General features: G+C 32.0%; 3 protein-coding genes across 4 annotated transcripts in view; all 3 read right to left on the reverse strand.

Moving 5' to 3' along the window:
- Positions 1-26,464, reverse strand: part of LOC142335950 (uncharacterized) — a 390,664-nt gene that overhangs the window by 173,644 nt on the left and 190,556 nt on the right. The gene's annotated exons all lie outside the window — the stretch shown is intronic.
- Positions 1-26,464, reverse strand: part of LOC142335951 (tRNA dimethylallyltransferase-like) — a 237,720-nt gene that overhangs the window by 20,699 nt on the left and 190,557 nt on the right. The window lies entirely within an intron of this gene.
- The window catches only part of LOC142336865 (uncharacterized), a 29,103-nt gene continuing 12,718 nt past the window's right edge, over positions 10,080-26,464 (reverse strand). Inside the window, exons 1-2 of one of the 2 annotated variants that reach the window (XM_075385826.1) lie at positions 13,215-13,275; positions 10,080-11,189 (exon numbers count right to left, since the gene is read on the reverse strand). In XM_075385826.1, coding sequence (XP_075241941.1) covers positions 10,112-11,164 — 1,053 coding nt within the window. In that variant the 5' untranslated portion in view covers positions 11,165-11,189; positions 13,215-13,275 and the 3' untranslated portion in view covers positions 10,080-10,111. Of the gene's footprint in view, positions 11,190-13,214; positions 13,276-26,464 lie in introns of those variants that run through there. The other variant, XM_075385825.1, reaches the window with a different exon arrangement.

The raw sequence follows: 26,464 nt of genomic DNA on the forward strand, positions 1-26,464 counted from the left end.
AAATTAATGGCCCGCATATGTGTTACTTTATGACCCGTAAAGTAGGACAATTACGAAAATATCTTTATTCACAACTTTAGCGGTGTTTCATCAAAACTTGAACTTTCTGCCAACAGTTTTATTAAAACAACTTTGTCAGTATCTTCTGTTTTGTCTTTTAGACCAATGAAACTTTCGTAGAGATTGATTACAATATAGTTTCTAGAGATAAACAAAAAATTGTTTAAAAGATTTTAATGTCAAAAATGTTGAGTCTTTTCCACAGAATTTGCAACTTCTCGCCGTTTTTTTAAATGTTTTGTATTTTTTTTGGAGTTCTCATTGCACATTCTTCAGGGAAATGTTAATGAGCTTGGTTTAACGGGTAGCTTTTAGAAAAAAAAATTTTCCTGGAAAAATTTTTCAATGTTTGGCGGCTTTTCAAAAGAAATATCTTTTTTCAAATTTGCCGAATATTTTTCGTTATTTTTAAAGTTTTTAATCTATAATATTTAAAGATTTGAACGTTGATATCCATTGGAACCACGGAATTTTGCTCAGCAGAAGAAATCAACTATATGGTTTCTCAGATTTAATGTTGTCAAATTAGATCAAATATTAGTATCTTCGGATCAAAGTGGATCAGGAGTGAAAAATTCCGTTTTGTAATCACTATTATTTACTGGTCATGTTGAATTTCGTTTAATAATTTTGCACAATGCATGAAAAAAGATTTTTGCATGTCGATATCAGTCTTCCGTTTGTTCCGCTCAATTTTTTAGGCCTTTCAGTGTTTGATCTGTTAGGATCACGCATGAAGCATTGAAAAAAAATTGTTCGTCTTAATGCGTATAAATTTTTGGCATAGGTTGTGGTTTTGTGATCAATAGCGTCAATAGCTTGGGCAAAATTTGTATTTTTAGCTCTCTTTTATCTTTGAAAGTAATCTTTTTTTGCCGCTCTTGCTTCTGTTTAGCTCTTTAGTGCAGCAATGTCTCTGCTGTCAAACTAGTTAAATGCTCAAAGGATTCTAGCAAAACAAATTGTTTACAAGACACAGGTATGAATAATTAGACAAATTTGCAATAATTTTTGTTTGTTTAACTTGAGGTTTTGGAATTTTCTGTCCTTATCAATTTTTTTGAATTTAAGTAGTCAATATATGTCAAACTTGCTGTTGAATTTATGCATGAATTTTGAAATCACAGATTTCGGTATGAAAATTCTACCATTTCCAAACATTCAACCAAATTGAGCAGTACCCTTAATTGGCGAACTTGAGAAAAGAGTATCTGACTGAAGAATGGCTAACCCTGGTTGCAATCTTTATTCCGTTTCGCGTGCTCAGCTCTTAATGTTTCCTCTTCCGATAACTGGAAGTTCAGAAGAAAATGGCATTGTTTTCAAGTACCATCGAAAAATAACATTGGCCGAGAAATTTGAACAGATTCAATTCACATTGCTTTTTCCTACTTTCGACGTAAAAATTGATAATGTTATCTCTGACACAGCACAAAGAATGGACATGTTCCCAAAGCAACCTGACAAGCAACTTGACTGCAGCAACTTTACTGCCACCAACTTCACTTCGGCATGGTAATTACATAAGTCCTTGCAGAGAAAGATAGAGCCGAAAGCGACTTGGTGAAACTTCAAATCAATTGACAGAGTTGTCTCAGAACTGACTGTCTCATAGGTTCAAAGCTATTCCGTTTTAAGAACCAATATTCGTTTTTTTAATGAAATGTTAATGAAATACAGTGGAAAAATAGTTTTAATTTCTCGAAATATTAATATTTTTTTAAAATACTCTTAATCCCATTAAATGGGATTAGGACTATTCAAAAATCGTAAATTACTAATGCGTAGTAGTTGTTTTTCGACCGATTTCATAGCTGTCACACAAACATATTCAAATCCTCAATACCTTCTTGGTTGGATTCATTTAAAATAATTTTTGGCTCCATATTTATGCTAACTTTTTTTCAACGAGATTCCAGCTGTTTTGGAAAATTTTGAGTGAATTTGTGAATCTTGCCTTCATTAGTCTTCTATTGTCCCTTTATCAGCATTGGAACTACTAAAAACTTTTAATGGCTTTCAAAACTTAATAAAGGTAGTTTAGGTTTTCAAGTTTTAGTTATGACGTTCACTTGGCTTGGCACCTTTGGTTTTCAATATCTGATTGATGGTTTTTTTCAACCTTTTGGCTCTGTTTTGCTTTGTCTGTCATAAATTCCCAGAAGACTGTTGTATTATACACTCATTATCAAGGCTCATGGCACCAATTTTTTCAAAGACGAAAATTATATTCGGGAATACTTGAAAAACTATATCTTGGAAAAAAAATTCCTATTGATGTAAGATTTTTTAAATCATTTTTGCTGTTTTGTCCTGTAGACCAATGCAACTTTTGTAGAGCTTGAAGATTTTTTACGATATAATTTCTGGAGATAAACAAAAAATTGTTTAAAAGATTTTAATGGCAAAAAATGTTGAGTGTTTTCCGTAGAATTTGCAACTTCTAGCCGTTTTTTTTAAATGTTTTGTATTTTTTTTATCTAAAATTTTTTTAGAGCAAATATTTGTGTCTTATGCTGATCTTTCTCAATGTTGCGCGTTTTTCTATTGCTCTGTCTTTTTACAATTCAAAGTATGACGATTGTGCTGGTGTGATTTCTTTTTACAATCTAAAACTTTTGGTGCTGTCTTTTTTACGAATCGAAGAGGAGTAGTGGACAAGTCCGTTTTGTAATCACTTTTATTTACTTGTCATGTTTAATTTTCCTTTAATAATTTAATAATTTTGCGCAATACACGAAAAAAGATTTTTGCATGTTGATATTAGTCTTCGGTTTGTTCCGCTCAAGTTTTATCTAATGAAAACACCAAATAAAATCTATGGTTAAACCTAAGATACATATTTTAGATTAGAAAAATTTTGTACTAATAACTTTGAGTAAAAATGCTGATCGGTTCCACAATTGAACAATACTTTTTTCCTTTTCCTACATGAGAAAACTTTTGAATACTGACAAGAAGAAGGCCTTATTCCGTCATTAAAACATAAATCAAACATAATTGCATGCTGCTAATCAAAGCTTATCACATTTTTGGCATGTTGTCCTTATGAGAGAATCTTACCTACAGCTCATTACCCTAAACCGGGTTGTTAATTGATCCCACTAGACTCATTATGACGAGGTTGTTCAGTTACCATAATTTTCATTTGATCGACTCTTTATTTGATATTCAGTTGTTTGGGTTCACTTTTAAGAAGATATAGATATCAATTTGAAACTTACCGCTGACTTTCTTATAGTTTTACTTTTCTGAATTTAGTCTTTATAAATCAGTTGTTGATTAAACATCAACAGTTCGAGATAGTATTTAAGCCTATCCTATCACTTTGAAAATTATTAACTTTCAAGCAACGTTTCTAATGGTAATCATGTTTTCTTAAAGCGAACTCTCTTTTATAATCTTATCAATTGTTGGTGATCATTAATGCAAAAGTAAAGTGAAATTGTTAATCAGGGTCTTGACATTGACTGCGCCAATGACTGATTGCTTTAAAAAGCCCCTTGACGTTTTTCAGGCTCCCTTTTGGGTTATCAATTTTTTCCGACACAGTGAATTTTGACCGATCGATATATTCGTCGTAGAGAGTTGTGAGTGCTATCATTAAAAAGTCCTTCCAGCGTAGAATATAGAAATGAAAAGGTTTTTTTTGATTTTCATTTTCTAGAGCGAGTTATCGTGGTTCAATTTTTTGTGAATATTAGACCCATCTGCGTAATTTTTACTCACATTTTCCGGAAATTTTGCCTAAAATTTCGTCAATTTTGATAAGATTTTTTAACATTGTTGACAATAGTACTGTTGATTTTCTTTTCAAAGACAAAAAAGTGTTGTTGATTATTTTAATATAATATTTTTGGCCATAAAATTTGGCTGAACGATTGAAAACAGACTTTTTCATAAAAATGAACAAAATAAGCTTCTTTTTGTCCACTTTGAATAAATTTACCGGAATTACAAACCCAAACACAACTCACAATATCTTTGTAAACTACAAAGGGAGCCAGTACCACTTCCAGTTCAAATGAGAATAGTCTGGAATTAAACTTTGCTTGCCGTTTTTTGCTAACTTTAATCTATGATTATCAAAAACGAAGATTTATTTTTGATCACTTAAATAACAAATTATCTAGATCTAGATCTATCTAGCTCATCTGTTCATATTTGACAAAAAGCAATAGCAGGGCTTCTTTTGGTCAAATCATTGACTGTAACAAGTCAAAAATTAATCGGATTCTAATCAGTTGCTCTTTTAAAAAAAATAGATCTTTTTTAAGTTTTTTAAAGAACAGAACAATTTAAATCAAAGCTCACTGTTGATAGGTCCAATGGGCTTCCTAACTAATGTATCCAGTTTCTTTACTCAATAGATATGGGTCAATTTGGCTTTAAAAATTTTGATTTTCTAAATAAACAGTTGGCTTTTCGAACTTTGCATCTACTTTTCTCTTAATTTGGTCATCATGTAGCTTAGTGTCAGCAAAGAAAGAATGCTTCTTCCTCCTTTTTGTTTCTAATGACTCAGTTTTCATCCGGTTTTGCGGTATTATGCTTTACGTTATGGTTTTCCGGCATTAAAACTACTATATTTCACTAGATTACCAATAGATTTTTTTTGTTTTTAGCTATTGGCCCATTTCTCACGTTTTTCTCGTTTGTCACATTATCGCATTAATGACAATATTAGGTTATTGTCGTTTAAACAAGGCACAATAGCACTTCTAAAAGTCTTTAAAGGCACATATTAGGGTTTTAAAGGCTTCGACACACCTTTAATGAAGAAATTAATTGAATTTTTTACATTTGTCTCTAACTGTTGTTTCCAGTTCGTCTTTTTAGTGGTATGAAATTTCTTGGAAATTGACAGATCTCATTGGCTTTTTACGGAGAAAAAATGTGCCTGTATTTTGATTTGAGTAGACAGCTCATGATACACATTTTGTTTATCTGTTGCCTAGTCTAGTTAATTACAGGTCAGAAAGGACATTTTTGATGCCAAGGGAAGTTGCAAGTGAACAAAATTTGATGGTTTTAAAGAATTATTTATGAATTTCCTGGCTTCCTGGCTTTTACAAAACAAAAAAAAATGATTTTTGTCTCTATTTGACGTTCTTTTTGCAGACCAAAGACATATTCTGAATAAATACACGTCTACAGTGCTTCCTCTGCACCATTAAACGAACCTATTTGAATATTTCGTTTTGTAGCTAATGGCTTTCATGACTTTGAAAATATTTGTTTTCGAAAAAAAAACAAAACTGTTACTTAAATTTGCCCTTTTCTTTTTTTGTCTACTTGTTACCTATTGTCAATGAAGACAGGTCGCATACCACTTTACTGGCGTCCGAGGAAAACTCTAGTTAACATTTTTGGACGGGCAAAACATGACTTTACGGCTGCGACAGGGTTTTCTCGCAAGTTTCATTTGAGTTTTTGTTTGATGTCTCTATTTGATGTTCTATTTTTAAGCTTACACAAAATTGAATAGTGATAGCTTTTAATGCTCTTCTATAGAAGCGTATGTGATCAAAAATTTGTTGGATGTCTTCAATAGCTATCTAATGATTTTTCTTAATTTAAAATTAAATGTTTTTAAAAACTTAAGCCAATTTCAAAACTTTGCAGTTTTTAATGTTCTTTGTTGTATAATTGTTACCAAGCCTCATGATAGAAGGGTCCCATAACGAATAATTTTGTTTAGTTTCAGTTTTATCTGACGCTATTTTGACCGTATTAATATTTTTTTGAAAACAATGGGCAGAAAGTTTTGGGTGTAATTGATGTTTGTTGTTATTGTTGATTGGTTTTGTTGTTCGTCTTGACTTGCTTTCTTGATAAGGGTTGATCTCATCAATTTGACAGAACCTCCTTGTTTGCTATTGATTAAAAGAGTTAGCTAAAAAACACTTTTTAAGATCTAACTAGCGATAAAATTAGACTGACTTTTCGCACGTTTTTTGTTCCAAATTCTTTGAAATTTTTTTCTGACCACTGATTAAAATATTTGAATCCAAAATTGAGACTTCATTTTCATCAAAGAAACACAACTTATCATTATTGGAGCCACAAAATAACTAGAAATCTTGATTTCATAGCTCAATTTTCTCAATTATAGTGTGGCAAAACAAAACAATTCGGAGATCGAACTCAATTAAGAAAAACATTTTTTTATTTGACTTTGCTTATGTGATAGAAAATTTGCATACTTCAAACAAATACGTAATGGTTACTAGTTAAACTTCCAACGAATAAAAAACAATTGGGAAAAGCTTCAACATATGATCTGAGCTGCGAGTTATGTTGAAGGTGTTGTAAACAAGTCACCAGAAGTGAATTCCAGAAGATAAACATCGAGGATGTCGAGGCAAATCTATTCCTACCATTGGTATCATTTGTTTGCACTATTTGCTTTAAAATATTATTTAAAAAGACAAAAAAGACAGCTAAAAAGACAAATTTTTCTAAAATTATCGTTGTATCACTTCATTTGTTCACATTTAGCCAAAGAAAACTTAAACTGAGCTACTCTTTTACAAGGGCAAGAATTCAGAATTTGAGTAATCTATTTTTAAATTGAGAGTTTCTCAAACACTGAGTACCCCAAAGCAAAATTAGCAAAAATTTTGCAATCTTGGCTCTGAAATTTAGCAAAAAAATTTAACCCCAATACTTCTATGAAAAGAAGATATCGCAAAATCTTCTCCAATATTATCTTGAGCTGTATAACAGTTTTTTAGTCATAACAAATATATTTTTGCAACTTAGGGTTTTTAAATTTGTTTTAATTTTTGAAAGCTACAGAGAAAAGCATTTAGTATTGATGCAAGTTTTTTGATTGTGTTGCAGATTATTTTGAAAAAGGCAAAACTAGGTTGTTTTTCTGGCGCTAACTCTTTAAAGTTTCACAAACCAAAAATATTTGTTCCACATGCAAATATAACATTCCTCTTTCCACCCACAACTTGCTGCTGTCAGTCTTCACAGTCATAGAAAAAACTCTCGAAAAATTTTGGTGAGACCTATGAGTTCTTTTGATGACTTTTTGAATCAGAACTTGACTCTACCAGATAGGTAAAATCTGCTTGTCAACGTTAACTTGAAATTTGACAGTGCTTATATTTCTAAAACAAAATATAAAAAGGAATCGAGACAGCTCTTGCCACTAAATTTAATTCTTTCTTTTGGTTTATTAGTCGTTTTGTTGTTTTTGGATCACTTTTAATTATATCTAAAAAGCCTGTAGAATTTTGTTCTTTGCTTTGGCTGTCTAGCTGGGGACCGACTAGCACCCAAAACTCTAACAAATTGAAAGGTGTGTTTTGATGGCTCCCAGACTTCTATTGGAGGGATCTTTTGTCCCCACGCTGCTCTTTTCGGCTGTAGGAAACTCTAGTTGGAATGTTGAATTGAGTTTAGTAATCAAATAACTTCAAATGAATAAACAAGAAATGTAAAAGGTCACAAAACCACATCAATATTCAACCAGAATTCTATTATAAAAGATGGTTAATAACTTTAACTCCGTAACCAAATCCTTCACTAGAGAACTACTATTCTCTCAATTCTACAAGCTCTCAGCAGTATTTGCAAGTGGTCTGATTTCCAAACGCACAAACCAGTGTTATGATTTCCAATAGCTCATACTGGTGTTATGAATTTATGAAGTCAGTTCAACTCTCTCAACAATGTTCTGGTTATCACAACTTCTCTACAGGTCAACTTCTAAGCTACAGCTGTGTTATGGTACTGGTTGGTGTTCTATTCCTTAGTAATTAACAAGAAACAAAGTACAGGAGTGATAAAAACTAAAAAATTTGTTTTCATCGCCTTATGGACCACATTAGTAATGCTTTCCTTGCGTAAATTTTGTTATGACTCCAAAGGAACAATCAAATGACCTGAACGCCTTCTTTTTACATTACGGACTTCTACTCAAGCTATTCAAACTAAAACAAAAACGGTATCAGACTTATGACGCTACCAATTAATCAATCGGTCAAACTATGAACTCAAGAGTTCAAGCCTTATTTGAAAGTTTAAAGTCTCTACCATGGTATCTATAAGGCAAAGTCCCCGAAAATGACACCGGTGGAACCTTCCCAAGTGTATAATTACTCCCTATCAAGTTTGATCACACTGAGGTAAATACCGGATGATAAACAACTTTTATAAATTCGGTCCCCCTCAAAAAAATCTATTTTGCCCCTACTCAAATTATAAAGCCACACTCCATAAATGCCTGGTTTGTCAAATGACTTTGAATTGCAAGCCAACAGTCTTACTAACAGTTCGATGGTAACCAATTTTCGAAAATCAAGTTCTATCCATTTTTATTGCGACATTTTGCGATAAAAGTAGGAATTCTCAAATTCTACAGAGCCATTTGTAAAATTTACTGACTCCCTACCTTTAGAATTTGCTATAATTTATGGTCAATGATTTAACATCAACAATTTGTGAATTTTTGGAGATTTTTTCTACACTTCCGAAGTAATAATTCTGCATTCAAATTAAGCAAAATTTTTAAAATATAAGCCATTTCTTTATAGTTAATATATTAAATATTGTCAGTTATTGCCCATTATTATTTGAAGACAATTTCGAATGTCAATAGGGATTCCGGCAATGGACCACCTGGCTCATATAAATATCGTTAATATTTAACAGCCTCAACAAACTCTTGATGACTTCTGTAACAGGTTTCCACTTTATCTATAAAGATCTTAGACGTTTTTAGACTTTCAGGGTTATCTGTTTTGGTATATATGTCAAGACCTGGCCTAGAAAATTTAAAACGCATAGATGAACCGGTTTTCAACTATCCAAATTTCCAGAACAGCAACAACTTAAGCTGTTTTTAGTCTGTAGCTTTTTTCTTTAAGAACCAAGAAATTTTCAAATTAAAATATTGGTTATGGAAAATTTGTTTTCCTTCAAAACGACTCTCGAATAAACGGTAATTAAGAAATCAAAGCATCTAAGATTAGTTATATTCTATTCTCAAACATCGACAAATCGATTTCGATGTTAAGTTCATTTTTTGATCAATACTTGCTTCCACGATTTTTAGTTTACGACAACGACAGATTATGTCTGATTAATGGTCACATGAAAAATGGACAATAGTAAAACTTGCGACAAACAAAAATCAGGAAGAGGTTAAAAACATGATTTAAGATGAAATATCGACCGAAAATGTCGTAGAGGAGTCAATTATTTGCTGAAATTGAGGTAATAGTCCGGAAAAATAAAGAGAACATAAACTTAATCATCAACAATTGGAAGAACAACTAATCTGGTCATTCACTACATTTATTTGTAATAGTTATTTCTGATTATATTTGTAGTTAAAAATGACAAACTTTTCCGAAATTATCTCTGCATTGCTCAATTATTGCTAAATGAATGCAAACGTAGCAGAAAGTTTTTGAAGCGCAATTATTTTTTAAATTGACAAGAATTCAGGAAAACTGCAATTCAGATCTCCAATGGCGACATTTTTCAAAAAACTGTAGTTTTCGAATTCAATAAATGTTGAAAAATGTTTTAAATGCATAAAAAATAGTAAAAAATTTTTATCGATAAAAGGTAAATCATTGATTATCCCAATAAGATTAAAAATAGATCATAATGATGAAACATTCATTTTTAAAATTGAATGATGGAATTATTATTCAAATTAAGATAATTTGAAAGGTCGGGCTCAAGTTGGAAAAATGCACAAAATTTGCACAAAAAATGCACAAAACAGACCTTGATATCTCCATAAAATATGAAGTTCCAAAAACTCTTCATTAATTAGATGCGACGATTTCGGCTTTCTAGCCATTCCACTTACAAGTTTCTATTATAAAATTTATCGACGGCTTAAATTTACTGAACGATTTAACCAGCTTAGCTTATAGCCCCCATAAGTGAGGTTGGAGCAAAAAGCTATAAAAATGGTTTTAACTATACTTCTTGTTTCATCTGCCATTATTGCAACTCCTCTTTTGGCTTGTTTCATAACAGAAATAATATTTTCTTAAATACATATTTTTTTACTTATACTTTATTTTAGACAAATCATAACAAAACACTGTACTAAAATACTAGCAAGAGTTAAAATGCCTCCGAAAGTAGAGGACAAAGAAGTGGGCTCCGCCAGAAACACAATCTGAAAAATGTATCCCAGAATTATCATCAGCAACTTCAGCAAAGTTGAAATAGAAGGCAGAGATAACTGAGAACCAACTACACACAGAATTGCTCCTAAGACGTAAAAAACACTCGCAACAACCGCATACAGACGCAATGTTGTGTCGCACATTGAAAAATGGAATTTGTTGACCAAAAGAATTTCTGGGCAACAGTAAATCAGAGGTCCAATGAAATAACTCAAATGTGCTAAAGATTCTGGAACATTCTTGAACTTCTGCAACCCACAGTAGTATAAAGTGCCAGATATACCAGACATTGTCGCAAATCCGACACCAGTTGTATATTTGACGTCAAACTGTAATTTTAATAGGTTTTCTGGCTGGCAAATTAGAAACATACCTATTAAACCGAGTAAACCCGCGAACAATGTTAAAATATGAGGTATTTTTTTCAGAGCAAAGCTTTCAAGCATCACGTTGCTGACGAAATGAACTGTTAAACATACTGCAAACGTGTCGCCCATAGTTGTGTATTTCAGCGCAACAAAGTAAAAGTGCGCGTAACCACCGCTGAAAACAGCTCCCAACAGTAATAATAAAATGACATCTTTGATCGCAAAATAGAAATTATCGGACCGTTTTGCGTGTTCGTTGCCATTTTCGACAGAGTTAGAGTCCGTTTTTTCGTCAAGGGTTACTTCTTTGTCGTATGATAAATTTTGCCTGGATGCTGAGTTAGATTTGGGTTTGAGGCAAACTAAAGCGAGGCAGTAAAGCGAGCCACAAAGCCCGACTAAGAACGATGATTCGCTACCCACGCTTTTGCTGAATTTTATAAGCAGTACTGAAATTGAGACTAAAACCGAGCCCATAATACTTGCTCCAATTGCCGTATATGTCTGTCGTTTCAATCGGTATTGTTCCGAGGAGTAAATATTGTGCATTTTTGACAGTAAAGAGTTCATTTCGTACTTTTCGTGAAACAGTCACCTAAACGAATAAATGACGTCAATTTTGTCAACATTTTTGTTTCATGGTGAAAAAATGCTTCTAACTCAATTCCAAGAGTTTATAAATGGTTTCAGAGGGTGCTAGGAATATTGGCCGACAGGCCGTTTAGCTGACAGGGGAAAAATTGAGGAAATTAGCCGACAATTTTATTGGCCAATCACAGCTCCAGAATAAATCGACTTGCCCATACAACGCAAATTGACGGATAAATTTCTCTGGTTGTCTGCTAAACGCCCTGTCGGCCAATACGATATCCACCGCTTTCCGAGATCAATTTCAAGAACTCTATTTTAAAAGTTGATCAAATGGAGCCTCCTACGAGCTTTAAGATTGTCGAAATTCTACGTTTACAGGTAAATGCGAGATATGAATTTCTAAATTTAAATCGAATGAAACAAGCTTTGAAATTTTATCTTTCCCTGTTTGAAATTGTTTCTTATGCTTTCGGGATACTGTGAATTGAGGATCAATTGACAAGTTTAAAGGGATTAATCCTAGCTTTTAGTGAGATAGCGCAAGAGATGAAGGATATCTTCATACTGCTTAAGAAACATGTTGTTTGCATTTGTGTTTGAACAAATCTAATGATATGCTAAAATAACAAACAAATCGGCATACGAACCGCTATGGTAAATAAATGAATAAATGGAGCCAATTTAACATAAGTTTCTTTGAATTAGTCGCTTTTTGTGATTGGATTTAAAAAAAGCAGGCTACACACTAAAAAAAGTTCAGGTAAATTTACCTTAACGCAGTGTGTACAAAAATGTTTGTAATCCTGTTCTTGATGTATGATTTATGATTTACATGGTTTTTGATAGATATCGTTATGGTATATGGATGAATGCTGTTCAATATAACTTTATATTCAGTGTTTCATACAAGGGACTAAGTGAACAGGTCACATCGTTTCTATAGAATTGCCCTTTTATCATATTAGTTGTCGATTAACTAAAAGATAAACTCTATTTATATTCCCAGGCTGAGGTGTGCGACCCAAAGTGCCTATGTCCAGGCCGTCCCAGACTCAAAGTGCCTATGTCCAGACCGTCCCAGACGGAAAGTGGATATGTCCAGACTATCGTGCGTTCAAAACTTTTCGTGCGTTCATCGTGCGTTCGAAGGCAAATATGTCCAGACCATCCCAGACCAAAACGGTATATGTCCAGACTTTCGTGCTTTCTTGTCCAGACCATCGTGCGCTCCAAATCAAATTCGTGCGTTCAGCGCCAAAATTTTAGTGCGTCCATGTCCAGACCATCGTGCGGTCATGTCCAGACTTTCGTGCGTTCACTAGACAGAAAAAATTACATTCTGTGGTGCAATGCTATTCCTTGCAGATGAAAACAGAGAGGGTTCCAAAATTCCACAAATCCAGATATTTAAGCTTTATCAAAAAATTTGTTTTTAAATCACTTTTTCTATACGATTGAGCAAAAAATCCACACCCCCCAATCTAGGCGTTTGAAATCTTGTGGTAATCTACTTTCAAATAAAACTTGCATTTTCCTAGGTTTTTGAAATCTTGTGGTAATATACTTACAAATTATACTTGCACTTTGCATATACCTAATTTTGTGTACCTTCAACACTTTCCAGTTTCACTTGCGTCCAACTGATTTTTTTTGAAAAAAAATGCAAGTATAGTTTGAACGTAGATTACAGCAAGATTTCAAAAACTTAGGTTGGGGTGGTCGAATTTTTGCTCCATCATATAGAAAAAATGATTTAAAATTAAAATTTATTAATATTTTCGTGCGTTCATGTCCAGACCATCGTGCGGTCACCAGACCATCGTGCGTTCATGTCCAGACCATCGTGCGTTCATGTCCAGACAATCGTCCGTTCATCCGTGTTTCCAGACCGTGTAATTTTGCACGCACGACACCCCCTTCGTGCGTTCACTTCGGTCTGGACATATCTGGTTTCGGTCTGGGACCTCAGCCTGGGTTATATTCTGATTAAATCATAGGTTGCTCAAAAGTAAACAGTCACTGAACAAACCTATCAGCTGCAACTGAATTCCCAGCTGGAAAATAGGAAACTCCTCGAAAACAGTTTCCTGCATAATGTTTCTCAGTTTTCCTTGATTTAACCCCTGTGATAATATGGCGTCAGGACACTATACCCAATGCCATTATACCCAATGCGAATATATCCAGTGCCATTATACCCAATTCTATTTCATGTTTTTGTTCAACAAGGAGGTTCGGTAATGTGCGTATGCACATAATGTTCCGACCCCGCTCATCCACATTCTTAACTTAATTGGCTACCAAATGATGAACAGATAAAAAATTTTCAAAAATTTACATAACGCTAAAAAACCACTAATGGAATACAATAAGGCCACGCTAGACCGCCGATAAAACTTTTTGTTAATAGGACTACTGGAAAAGACAATAATAAAAATTAATTAACAAACATTAATTAAGACCAAAACTCGATGTCTATAATTTTGAAAAGTCATAACAAAATCAACCTTTCATCAGATAAAACCTAAAAAAAACAAAATAACATACTTCATAAGAAAAAAATGGGACCTGTTCTCAATGCGACTGGGTAACAGGTCGACAAAAAGAGCAAATTGGTGCAAAAATCAGAAACACGTTTCTAATTTTGAAAGCAATTGATTATTATCATTAGACATTAACTCGACTGGATGACAGGTCGACCAAAAGTGGAAAATGGGCGAAGTTCAACAATACGTTTCTATTTTTGAAAACACTTACTTACAATAGATAATAAATAAAATGTGAAATCACTAAAATATGCATTTATATCTCCGTAGGAAGCAACTGAGATTGTCATCATCCAGTGTACTTCACAACACTACAAAAAACAGGACAAATACCGGCAAAATTAAAAAAAATGCAATTCAACTTTGCGCGAAAATGGCTCTGAATCCGTTAAAACAATCAACTTATCACTAAGGAAAGTAAATGTTCAGTTGCGCAATATTTCAAAACCGATGGGATCCAACCTTAATGTAATAACTTCCACAAAATTACAAAAATCCATTAAAACGTACAAATTTATAAAAATCTTAGACTGTTTGTGAAATCTCGTAGTTACAGTAATAACAAAACCGAGAAACAAACGGTTGAATTTAAAACGCATATAAAGATTAAATTATAGCTCATTGGAAACCAATATTTGACCTGTTTTTACGGCGAATAGGCTACAACCTGAGTAAAAAAGAGATAAAGCTAAAATTTTTCAAATGTGCTTTTTGAAAACAAATTTTCTCAAAAGTCATAACTGATTCCAACCAAATGAGACGGATTAGGAAACATTTCAGCCAAGTGGGTTGTTATAAATGAAACTAAGTCATGAGACTAAAGAATTAAAAAAATACAGACAGAAGTTAAAACTTCACAGACAATTTTACGACAACACAGTGTTCAAGGCACTATATTTATAAGACGTTATCTGCAAGATGAATTTTAAAGTCATTAAAACAAATAGCTATAAATTGAAATCCTTAGTTAGGGTCAGTTTTGCGTCCTCGAGAAGCAATTGAGAAGCGTTATTATCAGGTATATGTCGTATAACTTGACAAAAAAGGACAAACATAGGCAAAAATAAAAGAAATCCTTTAAATTTTGATAGAGAACTGTGTCTCGGACCAAAAGCATAATCTATTCAACAAAAACAATAAACATAGTCAGATATGCATTTTTTCAAAGCGGTTCAATTTCCCAACTGCGCTTTCCTTTAATCAGACTTGTCAATCAGGTGGTATTTCGAAAAAGAAACAAATTGAACTTCTAGAATGTGCAATTATGCTGAAAAGCAAAAAAAAATTACAACTGGTATTAATAAAAGCACGAAACCATTAGTTAAGTATATTTCCGCTACAGACTATAAAATGTAACTCACAGAGAAAGGGTATCAGTCTGTTTTTACTGAGACTACGCCAGAAGTTGAGAAAAAAATATAAAATAGTGGCGAAGTTAAAAAAAATTCACGGACATTTTCTTAAAACATATATATTCAAAGACTTAAGAGGCATTAGATATCAACTGAGAACATTGTCTAGATTCATTCTTTTATTTTAAACAAAGCCAAATTGATCTTTGACTGTGAATACGAAGTCATTCAACTACAAATTATTACAAATCAAAGTTAAACATAAGAAGTTGTTAAAATTAAAAAAAAAATTGGTCAGAGCCATAAAAACCTTAACCTTGACACCATAATATATATTTGTTTGGCTGCATTTTTTGTAAACAATATCTGTCAATAATTGAGCCCTGATTCGAAGTTCTTGTCCGTAATTTACAAAAAGGCTCTAAATGCAAAAATATTTTGAAGGAAGATTGCGCCCCTTTACAATCTAATTTTTTTAGCGTAAGCGTCCATGGTGAGATGAAGATTAGCCCTGACGATGCAGCGAATCTAAGCACAAAATTTTTCAAATTGTTTCAAAATCTGTTGATGGCTAAAGTTCACGGAACAATGAAACTGACTGAACATCTAGTCAACCAAGTGTGAGGTCAGAATTGTTCCGAGGAGTAAATATTGTGCATTTTTGACAAAAAAGAGTCCATTTCGTTTATTTTTTTCGTGAAACAGTTACCTAAACGAACAATTGACGTCCAGTTTGTCAACATTTTGTTCCATGGTGAAAATATGAGTCTTACTCAATCTCAAGGTCTTAAAAATAGTTTCAGAGGGTGCAAGAATATTGGCCGACAGGCCGTTTAGATGACAGGGGAAAATCGAGGAATTTAGCCGGCCGTTTTATTGGCCAACCACAGCTCCAGAACAAATCGACTTGCCCATACAACGCAAATTGACGGATAAATTTCTCATATTTTGGTTGTCTGCTAAACGCCCTGTGGGCCAATACGATATACACCGCTTTCCGAGACCAATTTCAAGATTTTTTTTTCAAAATTGATCAAATAAAGCTCATAAGAGCTTTAAGATAGTTGAAAAAATATACGTTTACATTTTTTCAAAAACCATAACGGATATAAAAGTTTCAAAAGCCATAACAGATTTAAGATTTCAACCAAAAGAGATGGATTAATTTGCAACACCTCAGCCAAATGGGCCTGTTATTGATGAAACTAAGTCACCAGACTACAGAATTATAAAAAAAATACGGACGGAAGCCAAAACTTCACAGATAATTATACGACACGGCAGTGTTCAAGGCACCATATTTATAGGATGTTATCTGCAAGATTAATTTCAAAGTCATTAAGACAAATAGCTATAAATTGAAATCCTTAATTCATTTCAGTTATACAGTTGTACGTCCTGGAGAACCAATTGACAAATATCCTTATCAGGTATATGTTGTAAAAGATCAAAAATGAAGACAAACAAACATAGGCAAAAATTAAAAAAAAATTTGCCAAATTTGGCTAGAGAACTGTGTCAAGCACCCCTGTGATAATCTGGTGTTTGGACATTATACCCAATTGCGTTGTACCCAAAGATATACTTAATTCAATAACACCCCATACATTTTGATTCTTTTTGTTGAACAAGGAGGTTCGGTGAAGTGCGTACGCATATAATGTTGCGACCCCAATCATCCACATTATTGAATATATTGGCTATCAAATGATTAAAAAATAGAAAACTTTCAAAAACATACAAATCGTCCAATAAACCACTAATGGAATAAAATAATGCAACTTTACCAACTTTACAGGTCCGATGAGACGTGTTGTTAATAAGAATACTAGAAAAAACAAAAACAAACATCAAATAGAAAACTTTGATTACGACCAATACTCCATGTCTATATTAAAATAATCTTAACAAAATCAAACTCGCATCAGATGAAACCTAAATAAAACAAATTACCTTTATCAGAAAAGAAGTGGGACCTGGAATCAATCGATTGGCTGACATCTCTAATTTTGAAAGCAAATGATTTGAAAATTGATTTTGATCATTAGACATTAACTCGACTGAATAAGATGTCGACAAAAAAGAGCAAAAGGTGCGATGTTCAAAAATACGTCTCTTTTTCTAAAAACAATTAATTTTGTTAATTTTAGAGCAATTATTATCATTAGATATTAAATAAAACGTAAAATCACTAAAATGTGCATTGATATCTCCATAAGAAGCGGCTGGGGCCTGTCGTGATACAGTATACGTCATACGACTACAATAAAACAACAAATGCCGGCAAAATTCAAAAGTTTAATTTAATTTTGCGCGAAAAAGGCTGTGATTCCGTTAAAACCGTAAACTTGTCACTAAAAGCAGAAAATGTTCAATTGCACCAAAATCCAATAAACCACCAAAATCCAATAAAATGTACGAATTTTTAAAAAATCTCAAATATTTTTTTAAATATCTCGTAATAACAATAATAAGTAAGCCGAGAAAGATATGGTTTAAATCAAAATCGGTATAAAGATTAAATTATAGGTCACTGGAAACGGGTTGTAACGTGTCTTTACAGAGATTGAGCCGCAAATCGACTGAAAAAATTTGAAAATAGCTACTCTCTAAAATCCAAAGTTGTTTTTGGAAACAAATGCTTTAAAAAGTCATAACAGATATAAAATTTCATCCAAAAGAGATGAATTAAATTGCGCAACCTCAGTCAAATGGGCCAGTTTTAATGAAACTAAGTCAAGAGACTGCAAACATAGCAAATATAATTTATACCTATAACAAATAGCCAAAACTTCACAGACATTTTTACGACAACACAGTGTTCAAGGCACTATTTTTATGAGATGTTATCTGCAAGATTATTTTGAAAATCATTAAAGACAAAATGCAATAAATTGAAATCCTTGAGTAGCTTCAGTTTTGCGTCCCGGGGAAGCACTTGGGAAATATCATAATCAGGTATACGTCATACAACACCACAAAGAAAGACAAACTTGGGCAGAAATAAAAACAGTCTACTAAATTTTGCTAGAAAATTGTGTCTCTGCTCAAAAGCATAAACTATTGAACAAACACAATTAACATAATTGGATACGCTTTTTCGCAACGCTGATCGGACCTGTCAATAAATTGGTAATTCGACAAGGAAACAAATTTAACCTCTAAATTGTGCAATTTTGCTGAAAAGAAATTGAAAACTCGTATTATTAAAAAGAATTACGAAATTTGTAGGAGCCATAAAAGCCATGAGATTATCTCTGAAACCATAATATATGTTTGATGGGCCTCATTTTTGTAAAAATTAACTCTCAATAATTGAGCTTTGTTTTAAGTTCATTCAAGTAATTTACATGACATCTCCAAATGCGAAATTATTTTGAAAAAAAAACCGCGTTCCATTAGAATCTCAACTTTGTTTTACCGTTGGGATCCATGGTGATATGAAGATAATGCGCTGATAATGCTGAGCTTCTAAACACACAATTGTTCAAATGATTTCAAAATAGATTTATTTTTAAATCAGTATATCAAAAATGAATCATGCATTTTGTTTAATTACTGAGTATAAATTTGCAAATATCCGGAAAAAGGATTCGAATTGTTTGCTTGGTTGTCCTTCAGTTTTAAATGAGTCTTTTTTGAAAGGGGTATTCTTGAAAAAGACAAGAAAAAGTGCCACAAAAACGGATCAGCATCGCAACCTCAAGAATTTTTATGAAAATACATTTCAAAGCTCTAAACACGTCACTAGATACATAACCAGTAGTGCAACCATTGCTTGGAGCAGCAGAAAGTAATGGCTCCTGTCAATAATTACTAAGTTACCTGTTGACGAAAACAAGAATAAATGATAATGAAATTTTTAAAGAGAATAATTAATTGAACGTAATTAAATCCCTAATCTTCAGAATGAAATCAAAAACTGGATTCATATAAAGATATACATAAGCAAATAAAGCTTTCGATTGTCAAAGGATTTTCAATGGGTATTTGATATGCCGAATGACAACAAACATAACTGCAATTAATGGCAAAAACGAAAAAAAAAATTTACGAGAGAACGGTTTCGCTGCCGTTAAAACTATAAGCCAAAAAATTAAATCTGTAAAAGTGTTTATTTGCGCCTTCTTTCGCTGCCAATCGGAGCTGTACTTATTTTGATAATTTGAGAAGGGAACAAATAACAACGTGCAAATTAGAAAGTTAAGCAAAAATCACAAAATTTTTATGAAATTCCGTCATAAGAAAGTCAAGAAACCATTGGCTAAACATAAATAACTACACAAACTGTTTTTAACTTCAACTGAAATGAATTTTGCGCTGTATATATTTAGACTAAGCTCAATATGGACAGATATAAAATACAAAATGGCAAATTTCAGAACTTAACTGACATTTTTTTCAAAACAATTATAGCTAAAGCCATAAGAAGCAATAGACACCAACTGAAATTTTTTTATGGTCTCACTCATAGCTTCAAATCAACGTAATTTCGTCTTTGATTAAAAAGACAAGGTCACAAGGCAGCAAAAAGAATAAAAAATGAAGATAAAACAGAAGAAATCAATAGGAGTTGACAAAAAGCACATTGTCAAAGCCATGAAATCTATGAGTTTTGCTCTGAAGATATAATATAATCTCAAATGCCCTCAATGTGATGTAATTACATCTGTCACTTTCTGGGCCCTGATTTGGAAAAAACGCTCACTAATCAACATAGAAAAACTGCAAAATGATTTGAAAAAAGAACCGGGTCCAAATAAAATACGAATAATTATCGATTGTAAGATTCCAAGAGGAGTCCAAGCCTAGCCCTAATTTGATGCGCGTCCCACAAAAACTGTTTTCTATTCCACATGACGTTTGCAAATTACATCAAAGAGCAAATAAAATATTAAATAAATCAAAAATAGTTGTTGTACCTTGTAAAATTTTTGAGTTAATTTTTCAATAATACCGAAAAATTTTAATTCCAGAAAACTCCATTAGGAAATGAAAGTCGTGCAATAACACTTAATTTTTCCTTGCGTTTGCAAAGAAGGTCAATAAGCAAATGAAATATTTCACAATCCAAAAATAAGTAATGCATTTTGTTTTATTATTGCCTTAATTTTTGGAAAAACAGAAAAAAATTAAATTGCAGAAGACTCCTATAGACAACCAAAGTACAAAAACAAATTTCAAATTTTCAAAAATTTTGGAAGCAAATGTTAGGTCTCTACTTCTGGCAATTTTAAACTATATCAAGAAAATAGTTTTTTGAGCCATTTTCGATTAAAAAACTGAATTTCGAAAAATTTTGCAACGTTTTAACCAAAAGACTAGTATAAGAGCAATATGTAAGTCTCTTTTAACGCTAACAATAAAATCAAAACCATTGATATTACCAATTTTAACAAATTTTTAAATCAAAATTGACAAAAACTTGGTAAACAAATTGGGAAAAACAAAAATAAAAACAACGGATTTCCGTCTCATATTCACCAATTTTTATAGACATCGACAACCCCTGTAAAAACCTAAAATCAAAAAAACTGTTTTCATTCCGTATTCAACGCTCGACGGTTTTTCTAATGATAAAACTCACAAGTCTCTACAGCGATTATATTGATAGTCCAAAATTGACAGAACAAAAAAACACATTTGAATATATAGTTCCTCCCCCTACTAAAGTGGTTCGGAACATTAATCCGCACAGCCGAACACGCGGCACAACTAATACCACTACCGCACATGCGAATAAGTAATTGGCTTGTATATATTAAAACGCACGTGCAATAGCAACGGATATTTTGTAGTCGGAGCATTGAACGAAAACTTCAAAGTGCATTGGGTATAGTGGCATTGGGTATAATTGTGTAAAAAATATCTTTTGTATGAAATATGCAACTTATTATAAATTTAGGCACCTACAAAACAGCATTGTCATAACAAAATTCACTGAAAAGATAATGAACAGACCATGCGCAACACCTGGATGATGAGAAAGGACCTTCTCAGAAAAATTGTCAGCGAACTCTATATATACATATATATATATATATATATATATATATATATATATTATATATATATATATATATATATATATATATATATGTATATATATGACTGAAGCGATGCAAGCTCGGATCAAAGATGGATAATAATTATAGATAACTCAAACCTCTATGCAAAATTATCTATAACTCTATCTTCTATAGGAGAAATTTTAGCTTCCTCTGGTTGGATAAAAAAAACTATAACCAAGAATTTATTTTTAAACCCCTTCAGGTTGTAGATATACAGTTTACTATAAGAATTGTCAAATTTACCTAGTGAAATGAAAATTGAAACAACTTGATAAGAAACACTTATTAAAACTTGACAAATCTTGATAAGATCTTGGTTAGATTCTTGGTAAGTACGGATATGCAAGATCGTTGCAAGAAATTCTAGAAATAAAATCTTGATAAGATAAACAAATAAACAAAAGATATGTGCGAACATGCAAGATCTTTGCGAGAATTTCAAGAAATAAGATCTTGATAAGATAAACAAGGTAGAATCTTTAAGATCTTAGCAAGTTTTACGGATTGGAAAACTAGAATTAATAAAATTAAAACATAAAAAACTACACAAACTGTTTTTTAACTTCAACTGAAATAATTTTTGCGCTGTATATATTGCGACTAAGCTCAATGTGGACAGATATAAAATGAAAATGGCAAATTTCAGAATTTAACAGACATTTTTTTCAAAGTCATAGGAAGCAATAGACACCAACTGAAATCTTTTTACGGTCTCACTCATAGCTCCAAATCAACGTAATGTCGTCTTTGAATAAAAAGACTAAAGTCACAAGGCAGCAAAAAGAATGACAAATGAAGAAAGATAAAACTGAAAAAATCAATAGGAGGTTACAAAAAGCACATTGTCAAAGCCATGAAATCTATGAGTTTTGCTCTGAAGATATAATATAACCTCAAATGCCCTCATTGTGATGTAATTAGCATCTGTCACTTTTTGGGCCCTGAATTGGAAAAAACGCTCACTGATCAACATAGAAAAACTGCAAAATGTTTTGAAAAAAGAACCGGGTCCAAAGAAAATACGAATAATTTTCGATTGTAAGATTCCAAGAGGAGTTCAAGCCTAGCCCTGATTTGATGCGCGTCCAACAAAAACTGTTTACTATTCCACATGACGTTTGCAAATTACATCAAAGAGCAAGTAAAATATTCAATAAATCAGAAATAGTTGTTGTACATTGTAAAATTTTTGAGTTAATTTTTCAAAAATCCCGAAAAATTTTAATTCCAGAAAACTCCATTAGGAAATGAAAGTCATACAATAACACTTGATTTTTCATTGCGTTTGCAAAGAAGGTCAATAAGCAAATGAAATAAATCAGAATCCAAAAATAAATAATGCATATTATTTTATTATTGCCTTAATTTTTGGAAAAACCCAAAAATATCAAATTGCAGAAGACTCCTATAGACAACCAAATTACAAGAACAAATTTCAAATTTTCAAACATTTTGGAAGCGAATGTTAGGTCTCTACTTCTGGCAAGTTTAAACTATATAAAGAAAATAGTTTTTTGAGCCATTTTCGATTAAAAAACTGAATTAGGAAAAGTTTTGCAACGTTTTAACCACAAGACTAGTATAAGACCAATATGTAAGTCTCTTTTAACGCTAACAATAAAATCAAAACCATTGATATTACCAATTTTAACAAATTTTTAAATCAAAATTGACAAAAACTTGGTAAAGAAATTGGAAAAAACAAAAATAAAAACAACGGATTTCCGTCTCATATTCACCAATTTTTATAAACATCGACAACCCCTGTAAAAGCCTAAAATCAAAAAAACTGTTTTCATTCCGTATTCAACGCTCGACGGGTTTTCTAATGATAACACTCACAAGTCTCTACAGCGATTATATTGATAGTCCAAAATTGACAGAACAAAAAAACACATTTGAATATATAGTTCCTCCCCCCACTAAAGTGATTCGGAACAATAAACCGCACAGCCGAACATGCAGCACAACTAATACCACTAGCGCACATGGGAATAAGTAATCGGCTTGTATATATTAAAACGCGCGTGCTATAGCGACGGATATTTTGTAGTCGGAACAATGAACGAAAACATCAAAATGCAATGGGTATTATGGCATTGGGTATAATTGTGTAAAAAATATCTTTTGTATGAAATATGCTACTTAATTATAAATTTAGGCACCTACAAAATCAGCATTGTCACAAAAGAATTCACTGAAAAGATAATGAACAGACCATGTGCAACACCTGGATGATGAGAAAGGACCTTCTCAGAAAAATTGTCAGCGAACTCTATATATACATACATATATATATATATAAATATACATATATAATATATATATTTATATTATATATATATATATATATATATATAATATATATACTATATATATATATATGACTGAAGCGATGCAAGCTCGGATCAAAGATGGATAATAATTATAGATAACTCAAACCTCTATGCAAAATTATTTATAACTCTATCTTCTATAGGAGAAATTTTAGCTTCCTCTGGTTGGATAAAAAAACTATAACCAAGAATTTATTTTTAAACCCCTTCAGGTTGTAGATATACAGTTTACTATAAGAATTGTCAAATTTACCTAGTGAAATGAAAATTGAAACAACTTGATAAGAAACACTTATTAAAACTTGACAAATCTTGATAAGATCTTGGTTAGATTCTTGGTAAGTACGGATATGCAAGATCGTTGCAAGAAATTCTAGAAATAAGATCTTGATAAGATAAACAAATAAACAAAAAGATATGTGCGAACATGCAAGATCTTTGCGAGAATTTCAAGAAGTAAGATCTTGATAAGATAAACAAGATAGAATCTTTAAGATCTTAGCAAGTTTTAGGGATTGGAAAACAAGAATTAAAAAAATTAAAACATAAAAAGCTACACAAACTGTTTTTTAACTTCAACTGAAACAAAATTTGCGCTGTATATTTTGAGACTAAGCTCAATGTGGCCAGATATAAAATAAAAAAATGGCAAATTTCAGAATTTAACTGACATTTTTTTCAAAGTCATAGGAAGCAATAGACACCAACTGAAATCTTTTTATGGTCTCACTCATAGCTCCAAATCAACGTAATTTCGTCTTTGAATAAAAAGACAAAATGACAAGGCAGCAAAAAGAATGACAAATGAAGAAAGATAAAACTGAAAAAATCAATAGGAGGTTACAAAAAGCACATTGTCAAAGCCATGAAATCTATGAGTTTTGCTCTGAAGATATAATATAACCTCAAATGCCCTCATTGTGATGTAATTAGCATCTGTCACTTTTTGGGCCCTGAATTGGAAAAAACGCTCACTGATCAACATAGAAAAACTGCAAAATGTTTTGAAAAAAGAACCGGGTCCAAATAAAATACGAATAATTATCGATTGTAAGTTTCCAAGATCAGTCCAAGCCTAGCCTTGATTTCATGAGCGTCCAACAAAAACTGTTTACTATTCCACGTGACGTTTGCAAATTACATCAAATAGCAAATAAAATATTCAATAAATCAAAAATAGTTTTTGTACTTTGTAAAATTTTTGAGTTAAATTTTTCAAAAATCCCGAAAATTTTTAATTCCAGAAAACTCCATTAGGAAATGAAAGTCATACAATAACACTTAATTTTTCCTTGCGTTTGCAAAGACGGTCAATAAGCAAATGAAATAATTCAAAATCCAAAAATAAATAATGCATTTTGTTTTATTATTACGTTAATTTTTCGAAAAACCGAAAAAAATTGAATTCGAGAAGACTCTTATAGACAACGAAAGTACAAGAACAAATTTCAAAATTTTCAAAGATTTTGGAAGCGAATGTTAGGTTTCTACTTCTAGCAAGTTTAAACTATTTAAAGAAAATAGTTTTTTGAGCCATTTTCGATTAAAAAGAATGAATTTCGAAAATTTTGCAATATTTTAACCAAAAGACTAGTATAAGACCAATATGTAAGTCTCTTTTAAAGCTAACAATAAAATCAAAACCCTTGATATTACCAATTTTAACAAATTTTTAAATCAAAATTGACAAAAATTTGGTCAAGAATTAGGGAAAAACAAAAATAAAAACAACGGATTTCCGTCTCATATTCACCAATTTTTATAAATATCGACAACCCCTGTAAAAAGCTAAAATCAAAAAAATTGTTTTCATTCCTTATTCAACGCTCGACGGATTTACTAATGATAACACTCACAAGTCTCTACAGCGATTATATTGATAGTCCAAAATTGACAGAACAAAAAAACCCATTTTAATATATAGTTCCTCCCCCCACTAAAGTGATTCGGAACAATAAACCGCACAGCCGAACATGCAGCACTAACGCATATGGGAAAGAAATAAGATCTTGATAAGATAAACAAGATAGAATCTTTAAGATCTTAGCAAGATTTGTCAAGTTTTAGGGATTTGAAAACTAGAAACAATGAGATTATGCAAATACTATCGTATACAGTCAAGGCATATCTGAATGAAGGTTATTGAATAATGAAATCTGGCCAGTATTCGAATTTATACATGCTTTCGATGTTCAAATTTTGTGATCTTTTTGTTTATTGGAGACCTTTACATGTCATAATTTTGAAGTGCTTGGAGTATTCGCCTGAGTATTGGAGTTTTGATCGGGTTTAGCCAGAAAATTTTTTAAAAAATTAAGGAACCACAAATTCTGATTTTGTCGAAAAAATTCCCCTTTCATCCAATATTTAATGTTGGTATGTGGTCGGTATTCATAAATTTTTCATCTCAGTTTTTCGTTGTCAGATAATCACTCCTCCTGCCAATTTTAGGGATTGTTCTTGGGTGCGTATGCCAACAAATAACCAAAATTTGAAACCAACAGTCCGTGCTCTTTTAAGTCCATATATGAACAGCAATCTTCCCAGAACAGTAATCTTTTCACGAAAAAAGTCCCTATTGCAGACAACGAGATTTTTTTTCCATGTTGCTGAAAATCAATAAGTATCAAATCCTTTAGCTTTTTTTCCAATTCCTAAGTTCTTACCAAAATAATTTAAAAAAGAGAGAATACAACCTTTTGTTTTACTCTTTTATCCAATAATACACATAATTGTGCATAACTAGCCCACCAAATATTTTTTTCACCCGACAATAGTCAGAAACTGTACACATAGTAGTACCAGAATAAATATAGGAATCGATTCAGTTATTTGAGACTAAATTTATTAAAATTTTGGGAAAGAAACGAACAAAACTCAGTTGGCCAGACAACCGTTTCGCAAATTAACCATTCATGTTTGCCAATTTTTCAAATCTGGCAAAATGAGAACTAATTTTTGCGCGATCTTAGCT

The sequence above is a fragment of the Convolutriloba macropyga genome, chromosome 3 (assembly GCF_964194025.1).
Source record: "Convolutriloba macropyga chromosome 3, txConMacr16.3, whole genome shotgun sequence".
Taxonomy (NCBI): Eukaryota; Metazoa; Xenacoelomorpha; order Acoela; family Convolutidae; genus Convolutriloba; species Convolutriloba macropyga.